At 39.7% G+C, this 23,467-nt stretch overlaps 2 protein-coding genes across 3 annotated transcripts in view; one reads left to right on the forward strand and one right to left on the reverse strand.

Annotated features, from left to right (window-relative positions):
* The window catches only part of BABAM2 (BRISC and BRCA1 A complex member 2), a 178,351-nt gene extending 166,246 nt beyond the window's left edge, over positions 1–12,105 (reverse strand). The window contains exons 1-2 of the mRNA XM_054196545.1: positions 11,996–12,105; positions 8,513–8,672 (exon numbers count right to left, since the gene is read on the reverse strand). Of these exons, the coding sequence (XP_054052520.1) occupies positions 8,513–8,640 (128 nt within the window). The 5' untranslated portion in view covers positions 8,641–8,672; positions 11,996–12,105. The remainder of the gene's footprint in view (positions 1–8,512; positions 8,673–11,995) is intronic.
* A 240-nt stretch (positions 12,106–12,345) lies between these two features.
* The window catches only part of RBKS (ribokinase), a 69,653-nt gene continuing 58,531 nt past the window's right edge, over positions 12,346–23,467 (forward strand). For both annotated transcript variants that reach the window (XM_054196547.1, XM_054196548.1), the window contains exon 1: positions 12,346–12,525. In XM_054196547.1, coding sequence (XP_054052522.1) covers positions 12,476–12,525 — 50 coding nt within the window. In that variant the 5' untranslated portion in view covers positions 12,346–12,475. The remainder of the gene's footprint in view (positions 12,526–23,467) is intronic.

Here is a 23,467-nt window from a genome sequence, read left to right on the forward strand (position 1 = left end):
CACCAAAAATGCCTTGACCTGTCTTTATGACACTTCCAGCATCTCACCTACGCCCTCAAGTTCTCCTCCCTCCTTTATCTACCAAATAAAACTGAATTTTGCCTATGTGCAACAGGTTAAAACATCAGAAGTCACATGCAAGATATTATAGCACTTGAAATCTCCAAGGAAATGATTCCTTTAAAGTGCCTTCGTTGCCTGTAAACAGTTTGCAGTTGACCTGAAATCATATCACTTTTATAGGGTTTAAGTTAATGCTTATGACTAAGATTCACGGCAGCCTGAAAAAAGGACAGATAGATAGTCAACTATCTATTGGTTAAAAAAATTCTCATTACAGAAGAATTATTAACAAAGAACATGAAAATTGTATTATTCCTCCCCAACAAAAAAAAATATCCATGGCTGACGTACACAACAAATTGTAAACCAACTTCTACTCAAGAGACTGAAATCAATATTCTAGAGGAAAAAGAGGTAGAAAAGCAAAAAAGAAAAACGTCAAGTGGGAGACATTTTGAAAGGTCACTGGCAACCCTAACTATAAACAAGAATAATCCAAACAAGTTTTTCTGTTGAACGAAGAACTGACCATCCAAAACAAAGCAACAAGTACTCTGTCACATTTTTGGTTTGAAAACATTATTTCAGTGATGCACAGGAATCTGTGGGGGTTTTTAGGAAAATATAGTTTTATAAATTTTTATATTTGGCTTTTTTTACCTTTTCTCCATAATGGAATCCTGCAATTTCCTTTAATTAACTGAATTTCATTTGGATTCTTTTATCTTACAATTATAAAAATACTCAGTCCTAGTGGTCTACTTTTATTCTGTCAGCCATATACCACAAATTCCAAAGAAAAGAACTTGCGGCCTACAGTGCAGAGTGGTTTGCCTCAGACATATTAATTCCCTTCTCTCAGGAAAAAGAAAATAAATATGTTCCCTTTTATCAACTTTTAGTTTTCTATGTATTACTTAGGAGATTTACCTTTACCTCAAGGACCAAATTCAATATCTTCAATTAAAATATAAACTTCAAGAGCAAACAGAACTCTGTTCACTTAGACACAGAGCTATAAGTATTCTTTTCACATGCTCACTTTCAATTAGATAATAGTTGCTTAAGGTATGACTAGACTGTGCAGTGCAGCATCATGTAAACGCCTAAGCTAAGTATCTCAAGAAACAGATTAAAACAGCTCAGGCATAGCATTGATGTAGTTATTCTGTCTCCAGTTGAATTTGAGATATTAAACTTATACTTCAAATTTAGTGCTGGACAGAGTTACTCAAACAGTCAGAAAAATTATGAAGAGTGAGCACCATGACTGATGGTTCAAAAGCTCACAAAGTATTTATAAGTGTGCATTTAAAAAGGCAGCAATAGAGGCACGTTAACCTAAGCGCCAACAAAAGAGACTCTTATGGTAATGAAACTTCCCTTTGAAAATTTGTATGCAGGCTTACATAGTGACCAATACATTATAAGAAAAAGCCTGTACGCTTTTTGGTTTCCTACAGTTAGAGAATGACTGTGTAGTTACAAAGTAGTGTACAGGTTCTGTATTCAAAAATTAAGGGCTTGCTTCCTTTATTATCACTGACGCACAGAAGTATTCCCATTGATTCCTGTTGGCTGTAATATAAAGGTGGCAGAATCCGGTCTTCAACAGTGTTGTGTAATGGTCTGTCAAGATGAGCCTCTGATCATCTCCTATGGTTTTAAAGCCCCTAAACTCATCAGACCATGAGTGCAAAAAAACAGGCTAAAACCAAAAATCATAATCTTTTGCTTCAGCTTTGTTACAAGTGTACATTAGCTACTTAATGGTATGCCATATATGTGTATACGCATACAAAAGAGTCAGGCATATGTGAAGTGTAATTGCGTACGTAAAGCTGGAAGAATTTACTGACCAGCTATCCAGGAATATATTCTTCTCTACTCACCAGCAGAATAAAAATTTAAAAGCCAATTGTTCTCACCTTCTGGTGAAATGTAGTATGCATCCAAAATCCACAGTATGCTAGAGATCCGTCCAGCTTACATTAAACAAATGCTGCATCTGTGTGATGCAAGGGTTTGGAAAAGGGGAAGAAAATGGACCAGGTAACCCAATTATTAGATTTTTAGCTAACTTTACAACAAAGAAGAAGGTCTTAGGAATTTTTTCTCCTGCAGTGATGCACAATGCAAAAAAAATAAGACAGACATCTGTTACAATAGCAGAATGTCCTGGACAGAGATCTACAATGTATTAACCTAAGCTCTGGCTTTCAAGAAGTGTTCAATGAGTTACCAGGGTACAGACATCCAAAACATACATTTAAATACCTTGCTAAGGTACATCTTTCCAACTGTATTTGGCACATAAATTAGTACTACACCATGTGAACCTCTCTAAACAAATTAGAAAAGAAATAGCACCGGCATCAAATAGCTTCTTCTCATTTTTATTAAAGCATAAAACTGATAGACACTACATTCAGGTTTTTTTTCCAATGTCAGACAAGAGGAAATCACTCACTGTCCCAGTCTAAAAATACCAAAGACATACTGTGCAGTATTTAAATTGAACAAATCTTCGGAAAACGTATGTAGTCTTTCAAACTAGAGCCCAAGTTATTGCAATTATCTAATACTACCTTTACTTTTTAAAATCCTTTCTCTACTCATAGGACTTGAAACTGACAAATACACACTTTTTTCCTGAACAACTTCAAGCACCTTGTTTAAAACTGGTGTAAAAAATGCCAAACTTTGTGGAGAATATTTACAAAATCGTTACCAAATGTATGCACTTAGATCTTTATCAGCCTTTGTTTTTTCAACATTCAGAAGCAAATGCAGGAGACAGACACTCTTTTTGGACCAGCCCAGAAAAATCGAGGTTCCAAGTGCTGCTCCACAACGACAGCTCTCTCACATTGTCCCATCAGAGCTTCAGCCTATTAAATTTTGCTTGAGAGTGACAACAAGCTTCTAGTATAATAAGATTCTTTGTAGTGAAGAAATATATTTGTTATCAGAACCTGGAATGAAACGACCTACGCTGTGCAAAACAATAGTTTATGACTTATCCAATATGGCAGTAAAGGACTCATAAGACCATATCTCTTCTAGAAACTGCCACATCTTTTCAAGTATACATTTTATCAGAATATGATTATTTTTTAAAACAGCTTTTCATAGTAATTGTGTTCAGAAGAGTCAAATTTGTTAAACTTCATGCATAAACAAAATGCATGTTAAAAAACCTACCTATAAATATCAATGGGAATGACGGAATGTGAACTTTCCTCTAGTAACCGAAGAAGAATCTTTCAATTTAAATTAATCAAAAGCAAAAGATCAAAAAAAAGCTTTAAACAACTGCTACAGTATTGTAGTAGTATTTCACCGTTAAAAAAACAACATTTCATTAAATACTCACATAAAATGCGTATTTACTTTAAAAAGGGAAATACCCAAAAGAAAGGGAAATACCAAAGCATATTGCAGTCTGCTTGATAATACAGAAAAGTAAATCATCACTGCTCACTAGGAAGCAGGGCAATAAAGTTATAAATACCTTATTACAGCTTGATAGTAAATTTGTATGTTGAAATCTGCTCCAGACAGTACTACATTCTTTTGACCTCTTCATATAGGTTTCTTTCAGGAATATAACTATTTGTAAACATAGCTCAGTATGAAGCAAAGAGGCAGAAATCAATAGTGAATCAGAGAGGTGCAAAGAACAAAATACCAACATGGTTTACTACAAACCAGTTACATAAGAATTCCACAATTAATCTCCTCATAAATATGGAATAAGCATAAGCAAACAAGTATGAAATTTAAAATTTTGTTATGAGTGGATATCTACAAAAAAATAGAATAATTATATATGCAGCTTTAAATCACTGTATTCATTTTGAAATTCTGCCTGGTGAGACACATCAAAGTAATTTAAAAAAAAACAAAATAAAGTTTGTTGAGTAAGAATAACCTTGCAGCATAATTTGAGGCTCAAGCATGAGCCCTGACGAATAGCTGTATGGAAAAAAAAAGTTCTCAAAGGCAACGACCACCACAGATACATTTTTGACTATTGTAACCCATCATAGGAAAAGCAGCAGCCTCTTAAATAATTGGATTCCACATTATACAGTAATTAAACAGCCTTCACATAGGAAAACGTCCTCTACTTCTAAATCTACCTAATAATCACTTTTCCCTATTCAACATCTTTCCCATGATTATATGTATAAATGCTAAGAAAAACGCCTTAGCCACAATTCAGTTGGTTATGAGTAAATTTTAATATCTAATTAAGATAGGTCATTATTTCAAAGAGACATCACTGGAGATTACCTGAATGATACAATATATGTCATTGACTCAATTGGCAGTAGTATTTTCTTTGGGCCTAGAACAAGGTAATATCCTATGCAAGAGTTAAGATGCTTTGATCCACTCTGTCATCTCAAAGAATGTCTTTTATTAATGCAACACAGATGCCTGCCAGGGTTTTCTTATCACCAGAATCAATGGTGCGAAAGGTGCTATATTTCAGATGTGACCTAACACTCAGGTTCTGGTTTTGTTCACTGTGGAGCCCTTTTTGCAAGAAAGGGGATAATAGCTCTGCAGACTCGACTACCTAACTATTACTATTTCTATTGAAGAGTTTCCCTCTTTCCTGTCCTGCCATATTGCTGAGCTCAGTTCAGGGGTACTCACATTTCTTTACTCGCTCTTCATCAGCATTGGCCATAATTCCTGTAAATAGGACTTGACCCTGAAGGTCCTACTCGTAGATGTAAATGTATGCAAGTGTATGATGAGGCTGGTACTGTCTAATAAGTTTGTAAAAACACACAGACATTATGGAACTGTAACATATTATTATAAAACATTTACATACTCAAAGACTGCAAAACAATAGGATTTCCTTACTATGACATATTTCCCTCCCACACTTGCAAGCAAAGCAAATTAACATATCATCATCCTTCATACTTTTAATCTAACATCACCTCTTTAATACAGTTTATAAAACTCAACAAAACTAAGTAGTCAATCTTAGCAATAAAATAGAGTAAGTGCAAAATAAATTCCTTACTAAAACCATCTGGACTGACTTTTCAAATAATTAAACATTGTAAATGTTTGCCATTCACAAACCAAAATCAAGTGACATGATAAACCTGGAACTTGATCTTGCATTGGTGAAATAAAAAGGGAAATTCCTTCCACTTTTCAGTGAGAATGTCAAAATCAAGGCTCTGAATGGGCAAGGCCTTGGAGATATTACTGCATTTAGTATGTTACCATTATTCCCTGTTAACTACAGCTCCAGTTTCTAAAACCTAAGAAACAAGAATGGATGGATCTTCAGTTTGTACATTTTGTTTTGTTATACACTGTAAAGCACTGGTTAGTCAGAGAACTGGAGTAACCCCAGTAACCCCTGATTTTCTATCAGAGTAACAGTGTGGTACATGATAGAGGAACAGCCATGCAGCTCCTCCCCTTGACCCAGAAGCTTCCAGATGTTTCCATTTCCAAAGTTAATAGCTATTGAGATGGTTACCTTAAGTATTTTAACATCTTAGAGGTTATAGTAAAATTGTATTTATTTGGTTCTTAAAAATCTTCCACAAAACACACCAGTTAAAACATAAAACATTTGCATGTTCTGTAATAAACTCTAGCTAGGCTATGGAAGTGATGGGTTTAAGGCCCCTTTCACGTGTCAAAAAATGTTCAATCACTATTCAAAAGCAAAGTTTCTGAACTGATACTACTTAGAAATGGTAATATTCATTTGAGATCAAGAACTGCTTTTTATTAAACTTCAAACATTTAATCTAGTACCTCTTCCTCACATTCCTGTTCCACTTTTTAAGTTTAAAGCCTAATTCAGCCCCTTGAAACTGAAGGGAGTTTTGCAATTAATGTCCTGAATCTCATCCCCATTTCTCTAACAACTGTTCTCCTCATTTTCCTCCTGTTCAACCTCTATATCCTTATAATTCCATTACTTCATACAGTTATCACCTACATTTGCCTCTGCCTGCTCTTTCCTCTGCATTGTCATTTCTCTCTTTAAAAATATTAACAAAAGTGAAAGTATACAAGGTTTTGAATGATCCCATGATGTGAGGATAAGGGAGTAGAGTAGAACAGTAGTTTTCAATCCATTTTTGGACTCTTGGAGCCCTACAGAGTTTTCATTTTGAGGCAGCATACAGCAACCAATTTAAGTCTATTGACAATACGGTGGGTTGGGGATTCTGTAATTAATCAGCTGACATGGGCCTCTCAAAAACAGTCTGCGGAGTCCCAAAGGCTCCTATGTCAGAGGTTAAAGACCCCTGAACTAGACCATGAGCTACGGAAGGGACTTCTCTATAATTCTGTGATGCATCCATCTTCAGTAATTTTACACTGTTTACCTGTTCAGTGACATCAGAAAGCACTAAATCACAAGGAACTGTGTATTGCCTCACTAACACGTAAATTCAAAATTTTCTGTTATAAATAAGCTAACAATAATTTGAAACAAGCAACAAAAATCTTTCCTAAAAACTGATATGCATGAAATTTGTATTTCAGACATTTCAACCAATTGCTAATAAATACTGTTTAACACTTTTAAGAAACTTATTTGTACAAAAAAACCCTTAAAAATAATTCTCAACTAAATGCAGAATCTTGATTATCCCAACACCAGCTCCTAATAACCTCAAGCATAAAAAGCCTCAACATAAAGAAGGAGGTTCATTTCTATGTTCCAGAACAAGAGGAGGGAAAAAAAAAAAAAAACGAAACCAAAACTGCTAGCACTTGCATATATCTGAGCCTGTGCTTTCAACAAGATACGGCACAACCTCTGTCAGGTGCTGTACTTGCCTTGTAGGCTCCCTGTTCAACACAGTTACTACACAATTTGAGTCACTGGGTTTGGGTGACAGGTGCAATTGGGGGCAGTTTTTAGTTTTTTAAAGAATGAACTCTTGGACAACATTCAGGATTTATCAAAGTAAATTCAAGATCTTCTTGGTAAGATCACTGTCCAAAAACTTTAGACACTTATTAAAAATACCTCTGAAAAGAGTCACCTAGGAAACACTTATTATTTTATAGAAAATATCTATTATTTTAAAGGCAGGCAGCATAAGCATTCAGTGGGCAGAAAGCAAAACCTTTATCTACCTCCCGACAAACTGATACCTTCACAACCAGACTGTAATCGTGTTTTCTACCTTTTCTTGTATTCCTTTCTCTCAGATTCAACAGGAGAAATGTAAGATAGCTCCCATCCCAGGCTTCCTAGAAGACTAGTTCAGGAGAAAGCAAGGTCTAGCGTGAAATAACAGCAGCAGACGCATAACTGCTCAGCCTGTCTCACATAATTTGCAAGCCTAAATGCCAAGCCAGACAATACTAATAACAAAGTTATAGCTCCTTAGACCTCCAAGTAAATCTGTACTCTGTCACAGCACCTTATAGTGAAGGAATGGTTCCTTTCAAACTAACTCTAGAATTCACACCTCCTTCCTGAAAAGGCATTGTAACTACCAGAAAAGTACCTCCCAAACTCTCCATGAAACCATAAAGCAGCAGCCTACAGAAGCATATTAAACAAAGTTTTCAGCAGAACTAAATTTTACACAGTGGTTTGTGGTGGTTCTCAAGATCACTTGGGTTAAGCTATCATTCAAAATGATCCACAAAGGAGTAGTTTGTACAAAAGCAGTGATTTAGACACCTTAAGCTGAAGTAACGTCAGGCTATGAACTCCAGTATCAAATAAATACCTGAATCAGGGATGCTGTTAGATGCCCAACTCCAAAAGAATACAGCAATTTCTGACATGTCTCAAGTATTCTTTTATCAGCCACCTTGGGAGTCTCCCCTCTCTGCACAATGCCTAAAGTGAATTCTACTTCAAGCATTTCACTTCCCACATCTATTATTCACAAGGTTACACACCAGAGTCCCTATGTACGTGTGGATCCCAAACTTTTATTACCATATTTATTATCATGAACCCTTCTGGAATTAAAAATAAAAAGAGTAGCTTAGCCTATTCCAAACACTTGGCCCTACAGCCACTTAATGTACTGATGAGATGAAGGAGAAGTTAATTTTTTTCTTATTTATGACTACAGGTAAGGTCATATAAATCTTCCATTTTTTAATTTACAGAAAAGATTGAGTAAGCAAGTGATCAACAACAGGAAAAAGTGTTTATCTCACTGCTGCAGATGAGCACTATCAAGTGGCAGCGATGAAAGTGTTTTAACAAGATTATTATTGCCAACAATATGACAAATTAAGTCTCCCAAACTACAAAATGGTAGTGAGACCAAAAAAAAAAAAAATGTAGCTAGTATGTCAGCTCCATATATATTGGAAATGCTTAAACACACATGAATTTAGTAAAATTCAGTCCTGAAAAGACATCCTAACTGTGAGGGGTTGCATATTCTTTTCGGATGAAGAACTCACTTACCCAGATTTTAAGTCTGTAATCCGTAAACAATTAGTAGCATCCAGTCCTACTTTTCCATTTCTGACCACACTGGAAATGAAGGGTGAGAGGGCTGGAGAAATTCTGTTCAAGGCAACTTCAGGTGACATTTTAGTATGTTCCTCTTTCCTTCTGTCTTGAGCTGCACGAGGATGGTAAGGGGGGAAAATATAATCAAAAAATATCCTACTTATTTCATGTAAATTCACACGCACACCGCAAACATCAAAAGAAAAAAGCTAAGCACGCAAAGGATCAGAAGTGTAGAGTAAATGAAGTGTACGCAGGTTTATAAAGAAAAAATAAGCACAGGTAATTTTTTTTTTCCTTGTACCTCTGCAACATTCAATGAAGCCCATTCATTCATTGTCAACTTAAAAACAGACTAATGTCCTAGAAAGAGAAATAAAACTGAGGGCCATTCTGACACTTCGTAGCCTAGCCCTTCTTCTGAGCATTTCCATTAGGAGTCTATAATTGACAAGCCACATTTGTTCTGCTTCCACTGAAATCAATGGGACTTACATTACTGATTGCAATGGGACCAAGGATTTGATTATCTCTCCATATTCTCATCTGTAATTTCTAATACCCGTAGTGTAACCATAATCAGTGTTACTTTTACAGTTCTCAGGTAGCTATTTACAGCATTTCACAATGCCTTTTAAAGGCTAACACTTCTTTTCTTTCAGAGGTATCACCATACTCTTTGAAAGGCACCTTCATTCACAAAGCAGATCAGGAAGCTGAGGTACACACATTTTAAGCACAGCTTTTTCAGAAGTGCTTGCAAATATGTGACCTTATGCTAAATCAGCTAGGCTACTAAGTTAGCACACTTTAAGAACCTGCTGCTTTTCAACTGAAATGCAGAAACTGAGCATGCACACATTTTAACTCGTTGCACCACAAAAAGGCTAGAGTATGTGGACAACAACAGATCATGATAGAAGAAGTGGGAGAAAAGCAGGGTAAGTAACCTACTAAAATGCTAACTTAACATATTTGATGATATTCTTAGGCATAGAGTTTAATCTGAAAATAAACTGAACTTGACAGCTTTAGAAAACAAAGCCACAAATGACTCCAGGTAACAGAAACGTGCCACCAACAAGTAGAGCAGAAGAGCTTGTACTTAAACTCTGACCATTCGAAGAGATTTTTTTAAAACATTCCTTTAATTGAAAAACACCAATACATACTGTATTTACTTCCTTACAGAATGCTGCATGTGGTCTGCTGGATTAGTAAGTGTTCTATGAAGAGAGTGTGAACAACTCATGGCAATAGTTGCAATTTGTTGTTGTTTTTAACACTCAGTTTACAAGCGTTAGTTGGTAACTAACGGATATTCTACAAACTGATAGCAACATTCAAATTACACATTTTGTTCTCATGAAAGTCATTCACACTGAACTAGTATGAAGCACGAAACAGTATTTATCCGAGCTATTCAGAATACATCTGAATAAAGCAAAGGCCAGGCACTTTAAGGTAAACAAAAAGACTAATAAATAAGACTTCCTAAAAACAGTAATTATCTTTAATACACTGGCTCTTACATTTTATGGCAGCAAAGAAGCTGAATACTAACATATAACATGTTCTCTTCACATATGATTTGCTGTAATTGACAATGAGCAACAACTTAAGCTTGCTTAGCAAACACCGACAGCAATTTAAGATGCTACCTCCTGTTTGTTACTTTTCTACCAAAAATTACTGCCTGCTCACCTTTATTTTTCCCCAGAGGAACTGAGAGAATACAAGCCCATACTTGACCTATTTCAATGCAAAGTCCAATGGCTTAGATGGAACTGCTAATAAAAATAAGTTTAAACTAAAATGATACTTTGCACAAGAGTGGCTAAAACAGGGCGCGCATTTCAGTCTGCCACCTCTACTGTAGGAAGCAGTAATTTCAAGCAGAGGGGCCGCTGGACTGAAGAAGCTAAGAACTTCTTAAACCATCAAAAATATGCTGAAAAACAAGCTATCCTTCTAGCAATCTTACAGGTATACACAAAGATGTCAGAATTGGTTCTGATAATGACACGTTTTAAGGGGATTGTAAGTGTTATGAGAGTAGAATTGTGAGACCTAAGAGATACAGGTGGTGATCAAAGTTCAACAGACACACCTTCCAAAATGAACTGCAGAACGATATTCCTTAACTTTCTGTTAATACAATATGCAGATATTGTCAAAACAAGATAGAAATGACTGCTAGGCATTTTTCCTGGTTTTATTGCATCAATTCTTTAAGATCCACAATACCTTCTACATAACAAGCCAGACACACAATACTTAATGGGTCGCTATCAATTAAACTCATCGATTTATTTTGTAAACAAAGGTCTTTACAAACTATAACACAATTAGTACCATTTTCATAACTTTCAGTTGCCATATACATATTTTTTTCCCTCAGCTTAATTTTCCCACAGGGCTGGAAAGAGAACACAAACAAACTCGAGGGACTTAACAAAAGCAAAATTCACTAGACTCTTTCCCTCCCCAAAACAAAACATTTGAAAGAGGTAAACAAACTAACAGTTGAGTGCTTTAAGATTGAGCAGCCTATCATTACGACTTCAAGCAAGTGTAACATATGCCTCGCAGCAACCATCCAATCCCAGGCACAGCTTCGGGCACCAGAGAGTGTCCGGATGCGACATACTCGGTTCCTCCACCACCGGTAATGACATTATGGGCATTAAAGTGAAGGTATAAGGCGGCAAAGGTGAATATTTTGATGGAGGGCCTCGAAGTGCGAGGGGACCTTTCCTGCCCAACCCTCTCGGCTCGGCTGTCGGCGGTCCGGGGTTGTGCTTTTCACTTTGCGGGCAGCAGTAACGCCCGTCCGGGTGTGGGGAAACGAGGGGACCCGCGACCACCTCCACTCGCCGTGCCCGCACACATCCCCGCAACGCGACCGGCAACGCGGAGCTCCGGAGTCCCGGGTAAACCCACCGCCCCCCTCAAAGTTCCCTCAGCCTCGGCACGACCAGACTGAGCCCCACCAGGCCCCGCTCCCGCCCCGGCGGCCGCCTCGCCGCCGCATTCCCCCCCCCCCGCCCCGCCTCGCCTCAGCGCGGCTCCCACGTGCCGCCGGGGCCGCCCCGTGGGAAGGCGGCGGGCCCGCCACCCTCGGCGCTGCCTGCCGCCCCGCCCCGCCACGGCGGCGGCGGCCGGGAGCGGCGGCCGGGCGGTGCTTAGGCCAGTCGTCGCCCTGGGCCGCACCGGCCCCCGCGCCGCCTCCTGGCCAGCTCCTCCCGGCCCGAGACCGCGGCCTCCGCTCCCCCGCCTCCACTTCGCCCCAAGCGCCAGCGGAGGGGGCAGGGGCAGAAGCCAGCCAGCCAGCCAGCCCGCCCGCCCGCCCGCCCGCCGCGCCGCTCCCCCGGGGCCGGCAGGGGCGCTGCTCCCGCCCGCCCCTCACCCGGCCCGTCCCGGGCCCCGCCATACCTACGGCGGCCGGAACACAGCCGCTTAGCAACGGCCGCGGCCACGCGCCCGGCCCGGCCCGTCCACCCGCGCCCGGCGTGCGCGCTCCCGCGCCGCCGGGCGGCGTGCGCGCCTCCGCCCCCCGCCGCTGCCGGCGCTCCCGGGCCGGAGGGGTCTTCAGCGGCCGCGATATTGGCGTCCGGCACAGTGCCTGGGCGCGCTGCCTCGGCGCGCAGGCGTGAGGCGGCGGTTTCGTCGCGGCCGGAGCGGGGCGGGGGAGAGGGGGAGGAGGGGAGAAGGGGAGGGGGTGGCCTTCCCAGCAGGCGTTCGCCGGGGGCACCCCTCCTGGCCGAAGGCCCCTGCGGGCCGCCCGTCGCCCGTGGCAACAGGCGAAGCCGCCGCGGCGGCGGGGCCTGGCGCGGAGGCCGGGTCCAGGGTCCAAGGCCCGGGTAGAGCCTTGACTGGGCTGCGGGGCCTGGGTCTGCCTCGTCCCCTGGCGCCATGGCCGCTGAGGTGGTGGTTGTGGGATCCTGTATGACCGACCTGGTCAGGTTAGTACCTGGGGGGGCTCCCGCAGGCAGGCAGGCCCCGGCGCGGGGCCGGTTCCCTGCCCTCACTGGGCGGAGGGGCCCCGAGGTCAAAGGAGCGCAGGGCGTCGCAGAGCCCCGGGCAGAGCGGAGGCTCCCTGCGCCTCCCAAGGGCAGGCTGGGCCGGGACGCACCCCGCCCCTCCTGCCCTGGGCCAAGGAAAGCGGGTGTCACGTCTCTCTCCAGGCCGGGACAGGAGAAGTGGGGTCGGCGCCAGGTGGGGCGGCGAGGAGCTCTCGGCCCTGGGCAGAGGGAACCGAGGCGAGAAGTTGGCTGCGGCAGGGGCAGGGGGAAGGATCAGAGCCGCCGGTGGGGGCGGCTGGGCCCGGGTGATGTCAGCCCTGCAAATAATACTTTGAAAGAAGACTGTGGGAACGGGGAGAAGTTTGAACGTGTTGTCTGCTGGAGCTTTGATCAGCTGTCTGTAACTTAAGGGAGCAGTGAGACTTGGGTTTGTGTTTTCAGCTGTGCTAGGTGGCTTGCCGTTAGCCTTGCCAGAAAAGCTTGCATAGTAACCCGCATGGGAAATCGTGAACTCTGGTACTCGTTATCAGCAGAGGAGTTTGAAATGATTTTATGAAGGTAAATAAAGCTGGTCAACTGTAACACGTTTTCAGTTCAAAGCACTTGTCTCCACTAGAAAAGTGAGAAAGAAAGCTTAATATTGCAAAGAAACTGAAGTTAGCTCCATGAAAAAGTAGGTTATAAGTTTATTACTTGCAGACAACATTTTCTGTGACACTTGGAAGGAAGAGAGAGAGAGAGAGAGAGAAGCTATTCCCAAGCTATTCCTATCCAAACAGGTTGAGAAATGGAAATAGGAAACCCTCAAAAATTTAGCACCTCTGTACCCCAAAGCTGTTTTTTAAATTATGAAACCCTTTTCTAAAGGAATGCCTCAATTCCTTTTTATTAATTTTCTGGACATTTTCCTTTTGGATTAATTATATGGGTCTCGTTGTCATTTTTTTTGTACATAGGTACAGTTTGGAAACTTCTTTTAAAAATTAAAGTACAGAAGTTCCTGAAAGCTCTTGGTTCCAGCAGCCTGGGTTTTCTTGTGAATACTAAATATTGGAAGAATTCAAGCAGAATTGCAAGAGTTGGCAACGGTGCAAGTACTAACCTAATCTAGCTGACCCTGCCAGCCCCAGTAAACTTGCAAATCTTTGCAAGTCTTTGATTTGCAGTGTTTTAAACACACCTGTTTTTAAACTATATGTGCAGACTTGGTTGAAATGGGATTTAAAAGTATATGTATCTGGACTGCATCAGCTTGTCCTGCAGGGAAGTCTACATTAAAAAACACAATCCCTGAATCAGCAGACAATTATATCAAAGCCTGTGGGTCAAGAAAGTGTAGAATACATGATTAGAAGAATATGCTGAGGAGTAAGTACAGTTTCAGCATAGACATGTGTTGCAGAAATGATGAAAACCCTTAAATAATCATAGAACCTTTGTCACAAAGATTTAATGCTTTATGTAATCTGCAGAACACGCTGGCAGCTTTCCAAGAAGAATAGCTGTAAGTCAGAGTAAGATCTTTCAGAACTGATCTTGACATTATGTGTGAATGAGCTATCAGATGCTTGTGACGTTGTACTGAAATATAAAACATGGTGCTCTAACCTCAAGACGTTCCTTTTCCTGTCTTTCTAAAATGTGGGAAAAAAAATCATCAAAAAATTGTCTACCAGTTTAAGCACTGCTGACAGATGCAGCTTTGGACTTTTTCTTAACGCTTAAACAAACAAACAAGCAAAAAAGAAAACTCCCATTTTTTTGGCTGCGAGTTTGATACGATAGAAATACAGTCATTTATTTGAAGCCATTTTAACTGGCCATATTGTAACCAGAGATTAAACCACGGGTTGTCGCCATAGATACTGCTACACTGAGATTAAGTGGTGGAAGAAAAGCCATTTCACTTTTCAGTCAGCTGAGAGGATTTCTTAAATTGTACAAATGCTATCACAAGAATGTATCTGACTCACCATTATTAGCTTCTACTTTAAGGAGCAGTGAAGGGCTTTTTATTAGTGATAAGCAAATTTGGTTCAACTGAAAAAGAAAGGACAGCCTCATTCTTTCTATAACTAGTACAGGACTTCAGGCACTTACTAAGATAAGAAAAAACGTGGTTTAAATTTAGCTGGCAAGAGTTTAGTCTGACTGAAATCTCCATGTATTACCCCTCTAGACGTAGTTTAAATGTACTCTGTGTTACAAAAATCCTGGTAAAATTACTGGAAAGTACTAAACTGTAGGCTGGGATGAACCTAGGTTGAGAGCAAAGCCATAGGGAATGATAAGCAAGCTTTATTAAATGTGGTAAAAACTGTCAGGTTACGGTTAGTATTGATGCCAGGAGGGTATCTCTTGACTGTCTTTATATCTGGCATTTAGAGGGGGCTGTACATTGCAGGTTAAACCTAGGGTTCATTTCAGGAGGGATGAAAGAGCAACAGGTTTTTGTGAGTTTGTCATTTATGCTGATGTTTCAGTTTGTAAAGGACAGGGACAGCAGTGATTATGTTAAATGCCTGTCTTTCACACCCATTTGGAGGAGACTAAATTAAATAAACTAAATTAGGAGGGAGAGTCACACAAAGAAGATCAGACACGTTTTTGGACACATTGTGTTTGATAGGCATATTCACAACTCAAGACTAAAGCCTATCTTTCCTAGAAGATCATAATATTGATTGAGACTCTGCCAGAGCTAGACAATGCTATGTTATAACTCAAACTGATAAAATACCATGTTGGCCCTCCAGAATGCAATCTTGGCCCTCTGTCTGGAAAGCTAGAAGCTCAGAGTGGCAGACATTAAATAGTAAAAATTCCCAGGCCTGTAGAGGCAAGGTACTGAAAATCAGAAAGATAAGCTTCAAGCTACCCTTGGACATATGTTAGCCAGATTCACCACTCAAAAAAGTTAGCATATAATGTTTTTACTCAATACAATAAACTAATGATTTAAAGAAGCATAACCTCTGTGTGAAATGGAAATGTACAATGTGAAATTTGCCATGTCTTACAGAATGACTGAGAAGGAAAAGGACGGGGACCTTCTGTTGAAGACAGTATTCAGATGTAATTTTGGGAAATAATCACATTCAGAAGAAAGGGTAGTGTGCCTTAAAATTCTTTTAAAGGGAAGGGGCCTAGTGGTTTGTTTTTAAAACACTGTTCTCATTGGAAATTCTTTTCTCATTGTCCTGTAGCGCTGCAGTGGCATAATGTGGGTTTTCTAAAGTGAATTTAGTATAATCAAAACAACCTCACGTACATACATGCAGTAAACCACACTCTTTTGCCTTAATAGGACCAGGAACAAAACATATTTGTGGTCAAAATCACAATCAACACTTCATTGGCAATAGCAGCAATAGTAGTAGAAAACAAAACCAGCATTATTCTATATGATCTAGATATCAAACCAGACGGGTACCATCCATAGTGTTATTTAAATAGTTTCTTTTCTGACTAATATTTGCAGACTGGTCGTGGTATTGGCATTTTAATTCATATTAAATCAGGACAAGACTAAACATATAAACCAATGAGAGTCAGACGCACTAAAACAATTAGAATAAACAGGAGAAACTTTGGCATGGCAATTGAAAACAGCAGAAGCAAAGAACAAAATGTAAGATGGAAAAAACAGTCTTCGGATAGTCACAACAGCAACAGTTTTTCACTTTGACTCACGAGAATAAGGCCACAGCCCAAATACTGGAAAACTCTGTTAGGATCTTCAAAACTTGAAGTCTTAGTTTTCTGTAGACTTCTTTCCTTCCTTCAGGTTGCTTCATTTGCTGTAGGGAGTAGAAATAAAATTTCTGCTTCCAATCTCCTGTTGTAACAATCGTTGTTAATAATTATTACAAGTAGTAAACTGAATGACTGAAAGCATTCAGCAAGAGAAGAAAGACATGGCAGAAAAAACATTGAGCTACATACAAAGTAGTATGTTGCCTGACTGGAGTGGACAGTGATGACAAAGACACATCTGAAATTAACATCCCAGAGTGGCCTGATGAATGCATTGAATCATTCGCACTGACCGAGCACAATCTCTGCTTATCCAAAATGGCAAAGGTATCTCCATTAGTGAGATTCTATATCTTCCTCTTAAGCCTCTAGTGGTGATTATTGTCATCTGAACTAAATGTCTCATTGGAAACGTCCATAATCGAAAGGCATGTATGTATTTGTTTTTTAAAGTGCAGTATTTGGGACAATAATTTCAGGCTTTTTTTGTAGGAATATGGAAAGGAATTTTCTTATGTTCCTTTTGAGCGAGCAGGGAAAGGCTCACATATGACTTCATTTTCTTCTTTGCATTGTTTCCAGGTCTTTCACATGTGTTCTCATTTCCACCATTTCTCATGCACGCACAGTCACCATGTTACAATGTTTTTTATTGCTTTAGTGTTTTTTTCTGCTCTTCAGCTTCTCCTAGCAGCAGAGAAAAGCGTTCTAGAATCCTTCAAATCCATTTCATTTGTGTTTTTGTTTTTATCTGTAATGCTTCCCCTGCAGCAGCCACTCCTCATTCTAGTCAATCTGCCGTTGCCAGCAGCATGGGAAAGCACAACTGTGAAGGAATACAAGCTTGGTCCAGTTGAGGAAATTAATCTTTTGGATCCAGAGAAAGGCATCAAGGCATGAGAGAATGTGTCATCTGTGAATTGTTTAGTTTATGTAATAGTGAAAAATCTGGGCTTGATTTCAGAGCCTGTACTATTCCCTTTGTCGTCTTCTCTGACCTAGCAAAGTTTGGATGCATAGTAAATGCAGGATGCACAGGCTCAGTGTTTTATTGTTCTGCCCTGATTTTAGAGGGCCTATATGTCATTTAGAGAAACTCCTCTTTGCCTTCTCTTGCCTGGCAGGAAGGAAGCTGTATCTTGGGGGCCCAAAAAGAAAAACGGTGTTAAAATCAAGTTGATGAAATCCTCAGTAATGAGATTCAGTAAGAAAATTACTTTTTGTTCATATACAGCTTTTGAATATCTGTAGTGGCCTAGACACTGCACATCTGTGGGGCCTGACCCAAGCTCATTCATGTCAAAAGAAGCTTTTCACTGCTGTAAACTTTGTCCTTAAATTGTCACACGCTCCCCAAATCTGAGTGATCAATTTATTTTAGGGTGAGACACAGTTTAATGTTTTAGTGTGTTAAAAGTATTTGGTGTTATACCTCAGACCTGAAAAGATTCCAACAAAGTTGCTCTAACAAAAAATGACAAAATGCTGAAGGGGGGAAAAAGGAGGAAAAATGTCTGGTTGGGTGTTTCTTAAATTAACACAAAATAACTAGGGCAAGGCCACAAATGACTTTTTTTAACCCATTACAAGAGCTGCATTTGCAACCACAGTTATGAACCCTGAGTGAGAGACAGTGTGCCATTGATCCCAGCTGGCACTTTCTGAAAGAAACTGTTGTTTGTGCAACAGAGGATGCTGTGGGTCCTCTCTGAAAAGGACTGCTGGTGCTAGAACACCTGCTCAACACTTGTCTTTGGCTCTTATCCATGAAAACCTTTTTTTTTTTTACCTTCCTAAATGGAAATGTGGAAGTTTTAAAAGTCTTGGGAAATATGAATATGAAACTGGTCACACAATGTCTTTCAACTTTAGTGCAACAAAAGTGTTGCTTTCTGGATTTTATTTAATTGAAACCTCCCTGCCCTTTCATTTGGTGTCTTCATTTTGTGTCCTAAGCTATTGTATACTGTAATTAGGCACGGTTTTTCCTTCCAGATGCAATTCCATTTCAGCAATAACTAATATGACTCTTGTTTTTTAGACTTCTTTATTTAGTTCAGTTTTAATAGTATTTATTCAGTAGTGCTTTTGAGCTAAAGAATATCCCTTGTGGTACTACGGTCAGGCCTATACTACATGAATGCCATAGCTGAAGTAATTTCTTTGGCTTTCCAGTAACCAAGAGGTAGCACTATTGGCCCTACTATGCATTTGGAAAACATTTTGAAGTCAGAGGAAGGGAATAGGGACAGTTTGCTTTGTAAAAAGATAGGAAAAAGGTAAAGAGAAATTAGAGGAAGGTCTTAAAAACAGGAAAAATAATAGGTAAGACATAAGGTTTTACTGCAGAAAGCATGAAGAGTCTATGGAGTTGAGGTTGAGACAAAAGGCAGGGAAACTACAATACTAAGAGTGACAGCTCCCCAGCTATCCAGAGGCCCCCTGTTTTTCTGCTTCTCTTTCTGCCAGCTCTGGCTGCCTGCTTGCTTTCTGCAGTTTTCTCATATGGCCGCATGGCAAGGTGCAGGGAAAAGCCCTGTTCTAGTCCTGCTGTCTTCTCCCAGCACCAGCATTTTGGAAGATATGGCACTCAGTAAGTCTGCTGTTACCTCCTTCTTCCCATGAATGAGTTCCCAGCTGTCTGCTTCTGTTCATACCAGCTGCAGTGTCTGGTCTGTTTAAGTTTGTGAATTGCTTTGAGATCCTTCAAGATGAAAGGTTCCACTTAAGTGAGATCATTATCGCCTTCTACATTTCTCCACTCCCTGTTCTCTGCTCAAGCTTCTTGTCTCATCTCAACTTGGGGTCCCGCATAGTACTCAACATTCCCAGGTCATGGCAACACAAAGCTTACACACAAATTTCAACTTCCAGTCCTTGAGTTGTTTAACGCCTCTCAGAGTACTTCAGAACTGAAGGTTAAATATATGCATTTTCCTGAGCTGATGCCAAAATACTTAGCACTTGCCACACTGAGATCGTACTTCTGCATTTGCGTCTGACTTCATGTTATTTTGTGTTCTTCAAGAGACTGTATAGTTCTCTTCCTCCCACTTTTGAAGTACTTACTCATTCTAGGAAGCATTCCAACTACAATGTTGTTCTGTGATCCTACACTATATTCCTATAGCCATACTTTGTTCATGTTCTTGTGGTTAAACTGTAAGCCTGTCAGGGCAGGGATTTCTCTCCTGCCTGGTGTAGTGAACTTATGGAGTGGAACCCTGACAGGAGTTCAGAGGGCTCTTTGTGTTCAAAGACTCACAGGCAGTAACATGGTGTTTGGACAGGAGAACCCCTTTTCTGTTCAGTGACACTTATAGCTGTCGTCTTCATTTTCTATATTTTAACTGACCAGTAAGAGATTTTTTTCACTGTATAGTATCTACGTGTGTTTATTCCCAATGTCATTCACATTCCAGTGAAATTTCCTTCTTTCCTACAAAAGTGAGGTCATCTTAAACCTGTGTTTATGACACTGCAGTCATTTCCATGGCAGTAGACTATGATATCATCAGTGGAGGATTATGCCTTTCCTATGTGTGTTAGCAATTAAAAATTATGGTTTGTCAGATAAAACTAGTGTTTACCAAGCTTTTAGGTTTAGTCCATATGAGGCAGGGAAACTATTGCTTAATTCTCTAGAGAGTTCACTTGGGTAATGGAGTAAATGAATCCAGAAACATTTTGATCCTAGCAGGTGATAAGTTTTGGGGGGTATTTTTTTCTAACGGGAGAAGAAAATCAGCTACTCCATCTTGTGTTCTCTCGCCTGGCAAAGAATACTTGTCTGAAACACCGTGATACTCATTGTTTTGTTATTCAGAGCTGCTTAAATGTTTGACTTAAAGTATCACAATTTTCTAGTCTCATTAGACTGGCATTTTTCCCCTTTGTAGGTCAGTAAGCTATTACAGACTACCCACAAAAGTAAAAAAACGTGGTTATCAGTCTTTTCATCTTTTTAATGGCTGCCCCATTAGCCAGCTATCAGTAGCTGAATCTCTTTGTTGAACCTTCCTAAGTATGTACATGCTCTCTCGTGGGTTGGTGACAGCAGAGGCCAGTTACAACACTGCAATGGCAAAAGTAAATTCATTCATTGAAAATGTAGTGTCCAGTGTTAAGATAGTTGCTAATGCAGCAAGGTGAAAATTGTGGATTCACATCATAATTTATTTCCTCCCTTCAAATACTTAAGAATTTTTAGGCCAAGGCAGTAAACTTTTCTAAACAAGAGTGAAGAGAAAGGGAAAAGAGATTAGATAAAAGTTTTTAGAGAAAGAACATCATCAGTCTAGGTATTGCAACACAAGACAAAATTTGTAGCCATTTTTTGGTAATATAGTTTAATTACAGAAATAAGCTAAACCTGTGCACAATCAGCCTGTCTGTTTTCCCACATAACTGAAATGAACTCTTATAAAATATCTGTTTAAATATACTGGGTCAGAACATTAGAAAAAAATCTCAAAATGGTGTGCCCTAATTACATACAAGAGTTGCATGTGTCCAGTTTTACATAAAGTCTAGGATGTGAAAAGGTTCTCCCTGAAATTATTACCATGTTAGTAACTACAGTAGAAAGAAATTCCTTTTCTTATTGATGTTCATGGAAATGAAGCCAGGCTGGAATGGAGCAAAAGATAGACAGACAGAATTATTCTACGTAGTTTTTTGGCAACTGAGATTACTAATACGATAATAGACCTGGCCCATATTTACTGAGCGTAAAGTCAGGTGATGTTACAGCAACCTCCTGAGCGTGCAGCTTCCCTATCATTCTGCATTCCTGCTGAGCCTTCACCTGTCTCTGGAAAACCCAGAGTGACACCTCTGTTTGAAGAAAATGAAGGGTCAGGAAATAATAACATTATGATCAGGGAAGAGGCTGTTGGGGTAAAAGCTTGTTTACCAATTGTCCAATGTCAACATCAGGAACGAGGGGTTTGTGTTCATTTCTACTACAGAAAGACGTCATTTTATTTCAGCTATGGACAATAGCGTATGGCCATGGCTTCACATTGTAACATCCCACTTTACAGATAGCACAACTGTTGCCTTTTGCTTCCTGTAGGGTTCTTAGACATCTGTGCAGTTCCAAGTAAATGGCATGCAAAATAGTGATATGCTGGGCATTGGCATTGTCAGTACTTCAGGGTATTCCTTGGGCTTCTGCTGTCTCCCAATGATACAGATTGAATGTTATGTTGTGTTATGAATGTACGTATAATTTTGTCTCCAATGAATACTCTTTTACCATATAACTCCCACATTTTTTTTATTGCTTTGGTTGCTGTTCCTGCTATCATTGGAAATTCTTTTTGACTATTTAAAATAAAACATTTATTTCCTTTTCATTCTGGAGATGTTTGCCATACAAGATTCACTACAATCAAAGGGGAAATTGTCTAAAAGAACTCCTTTGAAAATACTTGTCACAATAAACCGTTGTTAGGCACTATATTTTAACACCCAACACTAAGAATATTGTATTTTCTCCCCCTTTATGAGCCACAGAATGATATGATTAATAGTTCTGTCTTGTTAATTAATTACTTGCTGGCTGTACTGTTAATGGAAATAACCATTTTCCTAGATGCATTTCTAGACATAAATATCTTTGGGTGAATTTTACTACTCCTGACAGTAAAGAGCTGCTGGCACAAATCAAAAGCTGCAATAAAAATTGTACAGAGTCGATGGTAACAAATTTGTGTAAAAAACACTCTGGGCAGGCATATATATGATGTTGCCTCTAGGAGCTGTCTGAGCTGTTCTTTCCATAGGAGCGTACCAGTAAGGTTTTGTTTGCTTGTTTTATATGGCTGCAGTTGTTAGCCCCTCTATCAAGCTGCAGTAAGTTATTTGATGCTGACATCCCTGGTTTCTTCCAAGCCTAATGTTGTATACTTTGAGCCTGAAGAAAATATAAAATGATTTTTCACTAGTATGTTGCCTTAGTAGGTGCAGCTTTATAGAACACGTTGATCTTTGTGACAACTAATTATAAAATAAGAAGTTGGTAATGTTCCCAAATATATCAGTTGTGTGCTCTCTTCTGGGTTTTATTATTTCTACTAGATCAATAGTATGTCATCCCTGAACAATCTCCATCTATGATTTCCCTTTATTTGCCTTCACCTCTTCTTGTTGTCTTTCTACATCACGTTCTTACAGCACACTTTTTACTGTATTGCTCTTTTCCTGCCTCTCATCTTTCAAAAAATAACTTTTAGTTCCAAAGGATCATAATTCCCTTTCGCTAATTTATTCCATTTATCAGTTGCTATACTTCCTATCCTCTCTCAGATCCCTGTTGATACAAAATGCATAAACCTTGATAGTATAAACAGCAGAAAGAAAAACACTTGTAGGTCAGAGCTGAAAGTAAAAGATGGAAAGGAATATGAAAGACAGTTCAAGTTCAATACTCAAGTGGAAAGACAGGCGTTTTCCATGTTCTCAGCTGTAATGAGAGTGACTATGCCTTCCTTCTTCTAATTGTCTGATCCTGTTAGTATTTTTTTTAAATTATTATTATTATTATTTTCCTTGTCTTTTTTTTTTCTTTTTCCCAAGAAGAACAAAGTAAAATATGACACGTTGGGAAAAAGCAGTTGGTGATTTTGCTGGAGCTCATAGAACTCCATATAGAGGCAGCAAAAATGAGCAAATTTTTCTTCAGTTTTCATTCCCTGTTACTCATTAAATCCTGTACAGCAGTGGAGATACAGGAGTTGTCCATCAGCAGGCATCACAAACCGGGGTTATACAGAATTACACCTTTCTGATTTTTAGAGATCTGCCTTTCCCAGGAGAGCTTAAATGATGAAAAAATTAAAAGATACTTACTGTCATGGGAGAGTTAACCTTGGCCAGCAAAGCCCAGGTACCCTCACCTGCACATTCTCATCTTTGCCCCACAGGCCTTAATGTTACTCTAATCTAAGATTTTAGTAGATGCCTTTATAATTAGATTGAACTTCAGATAAAGGGGAGTTTTATCAGTGAATCAAGGGTAAAATAGTTTCAAAGTAAAAACTTGTCTAGTGAAGGCACTGTGAATTTAGGCCTGAAGTGGTCAGGCAGTTGGACAGGATGAGGGTTGTAGGACCCTTCCAAC

Source organism: Rissa tridactyla, chromosome 3 (genome assembly GCF_028500815.1).
Source record: "Rissa tridactyla isolate bRisTri1 chromosome 3, bRisTri1.patW.cur.20221130, whole genome shotgun sequence".
Classification (NCBI taxonomy): domain Eukaryota; kingdom Metazoa; phylum Chordata; class Aves; order Charadriiformes; family Laridae; genus Rissa; species Rissa tridactyla.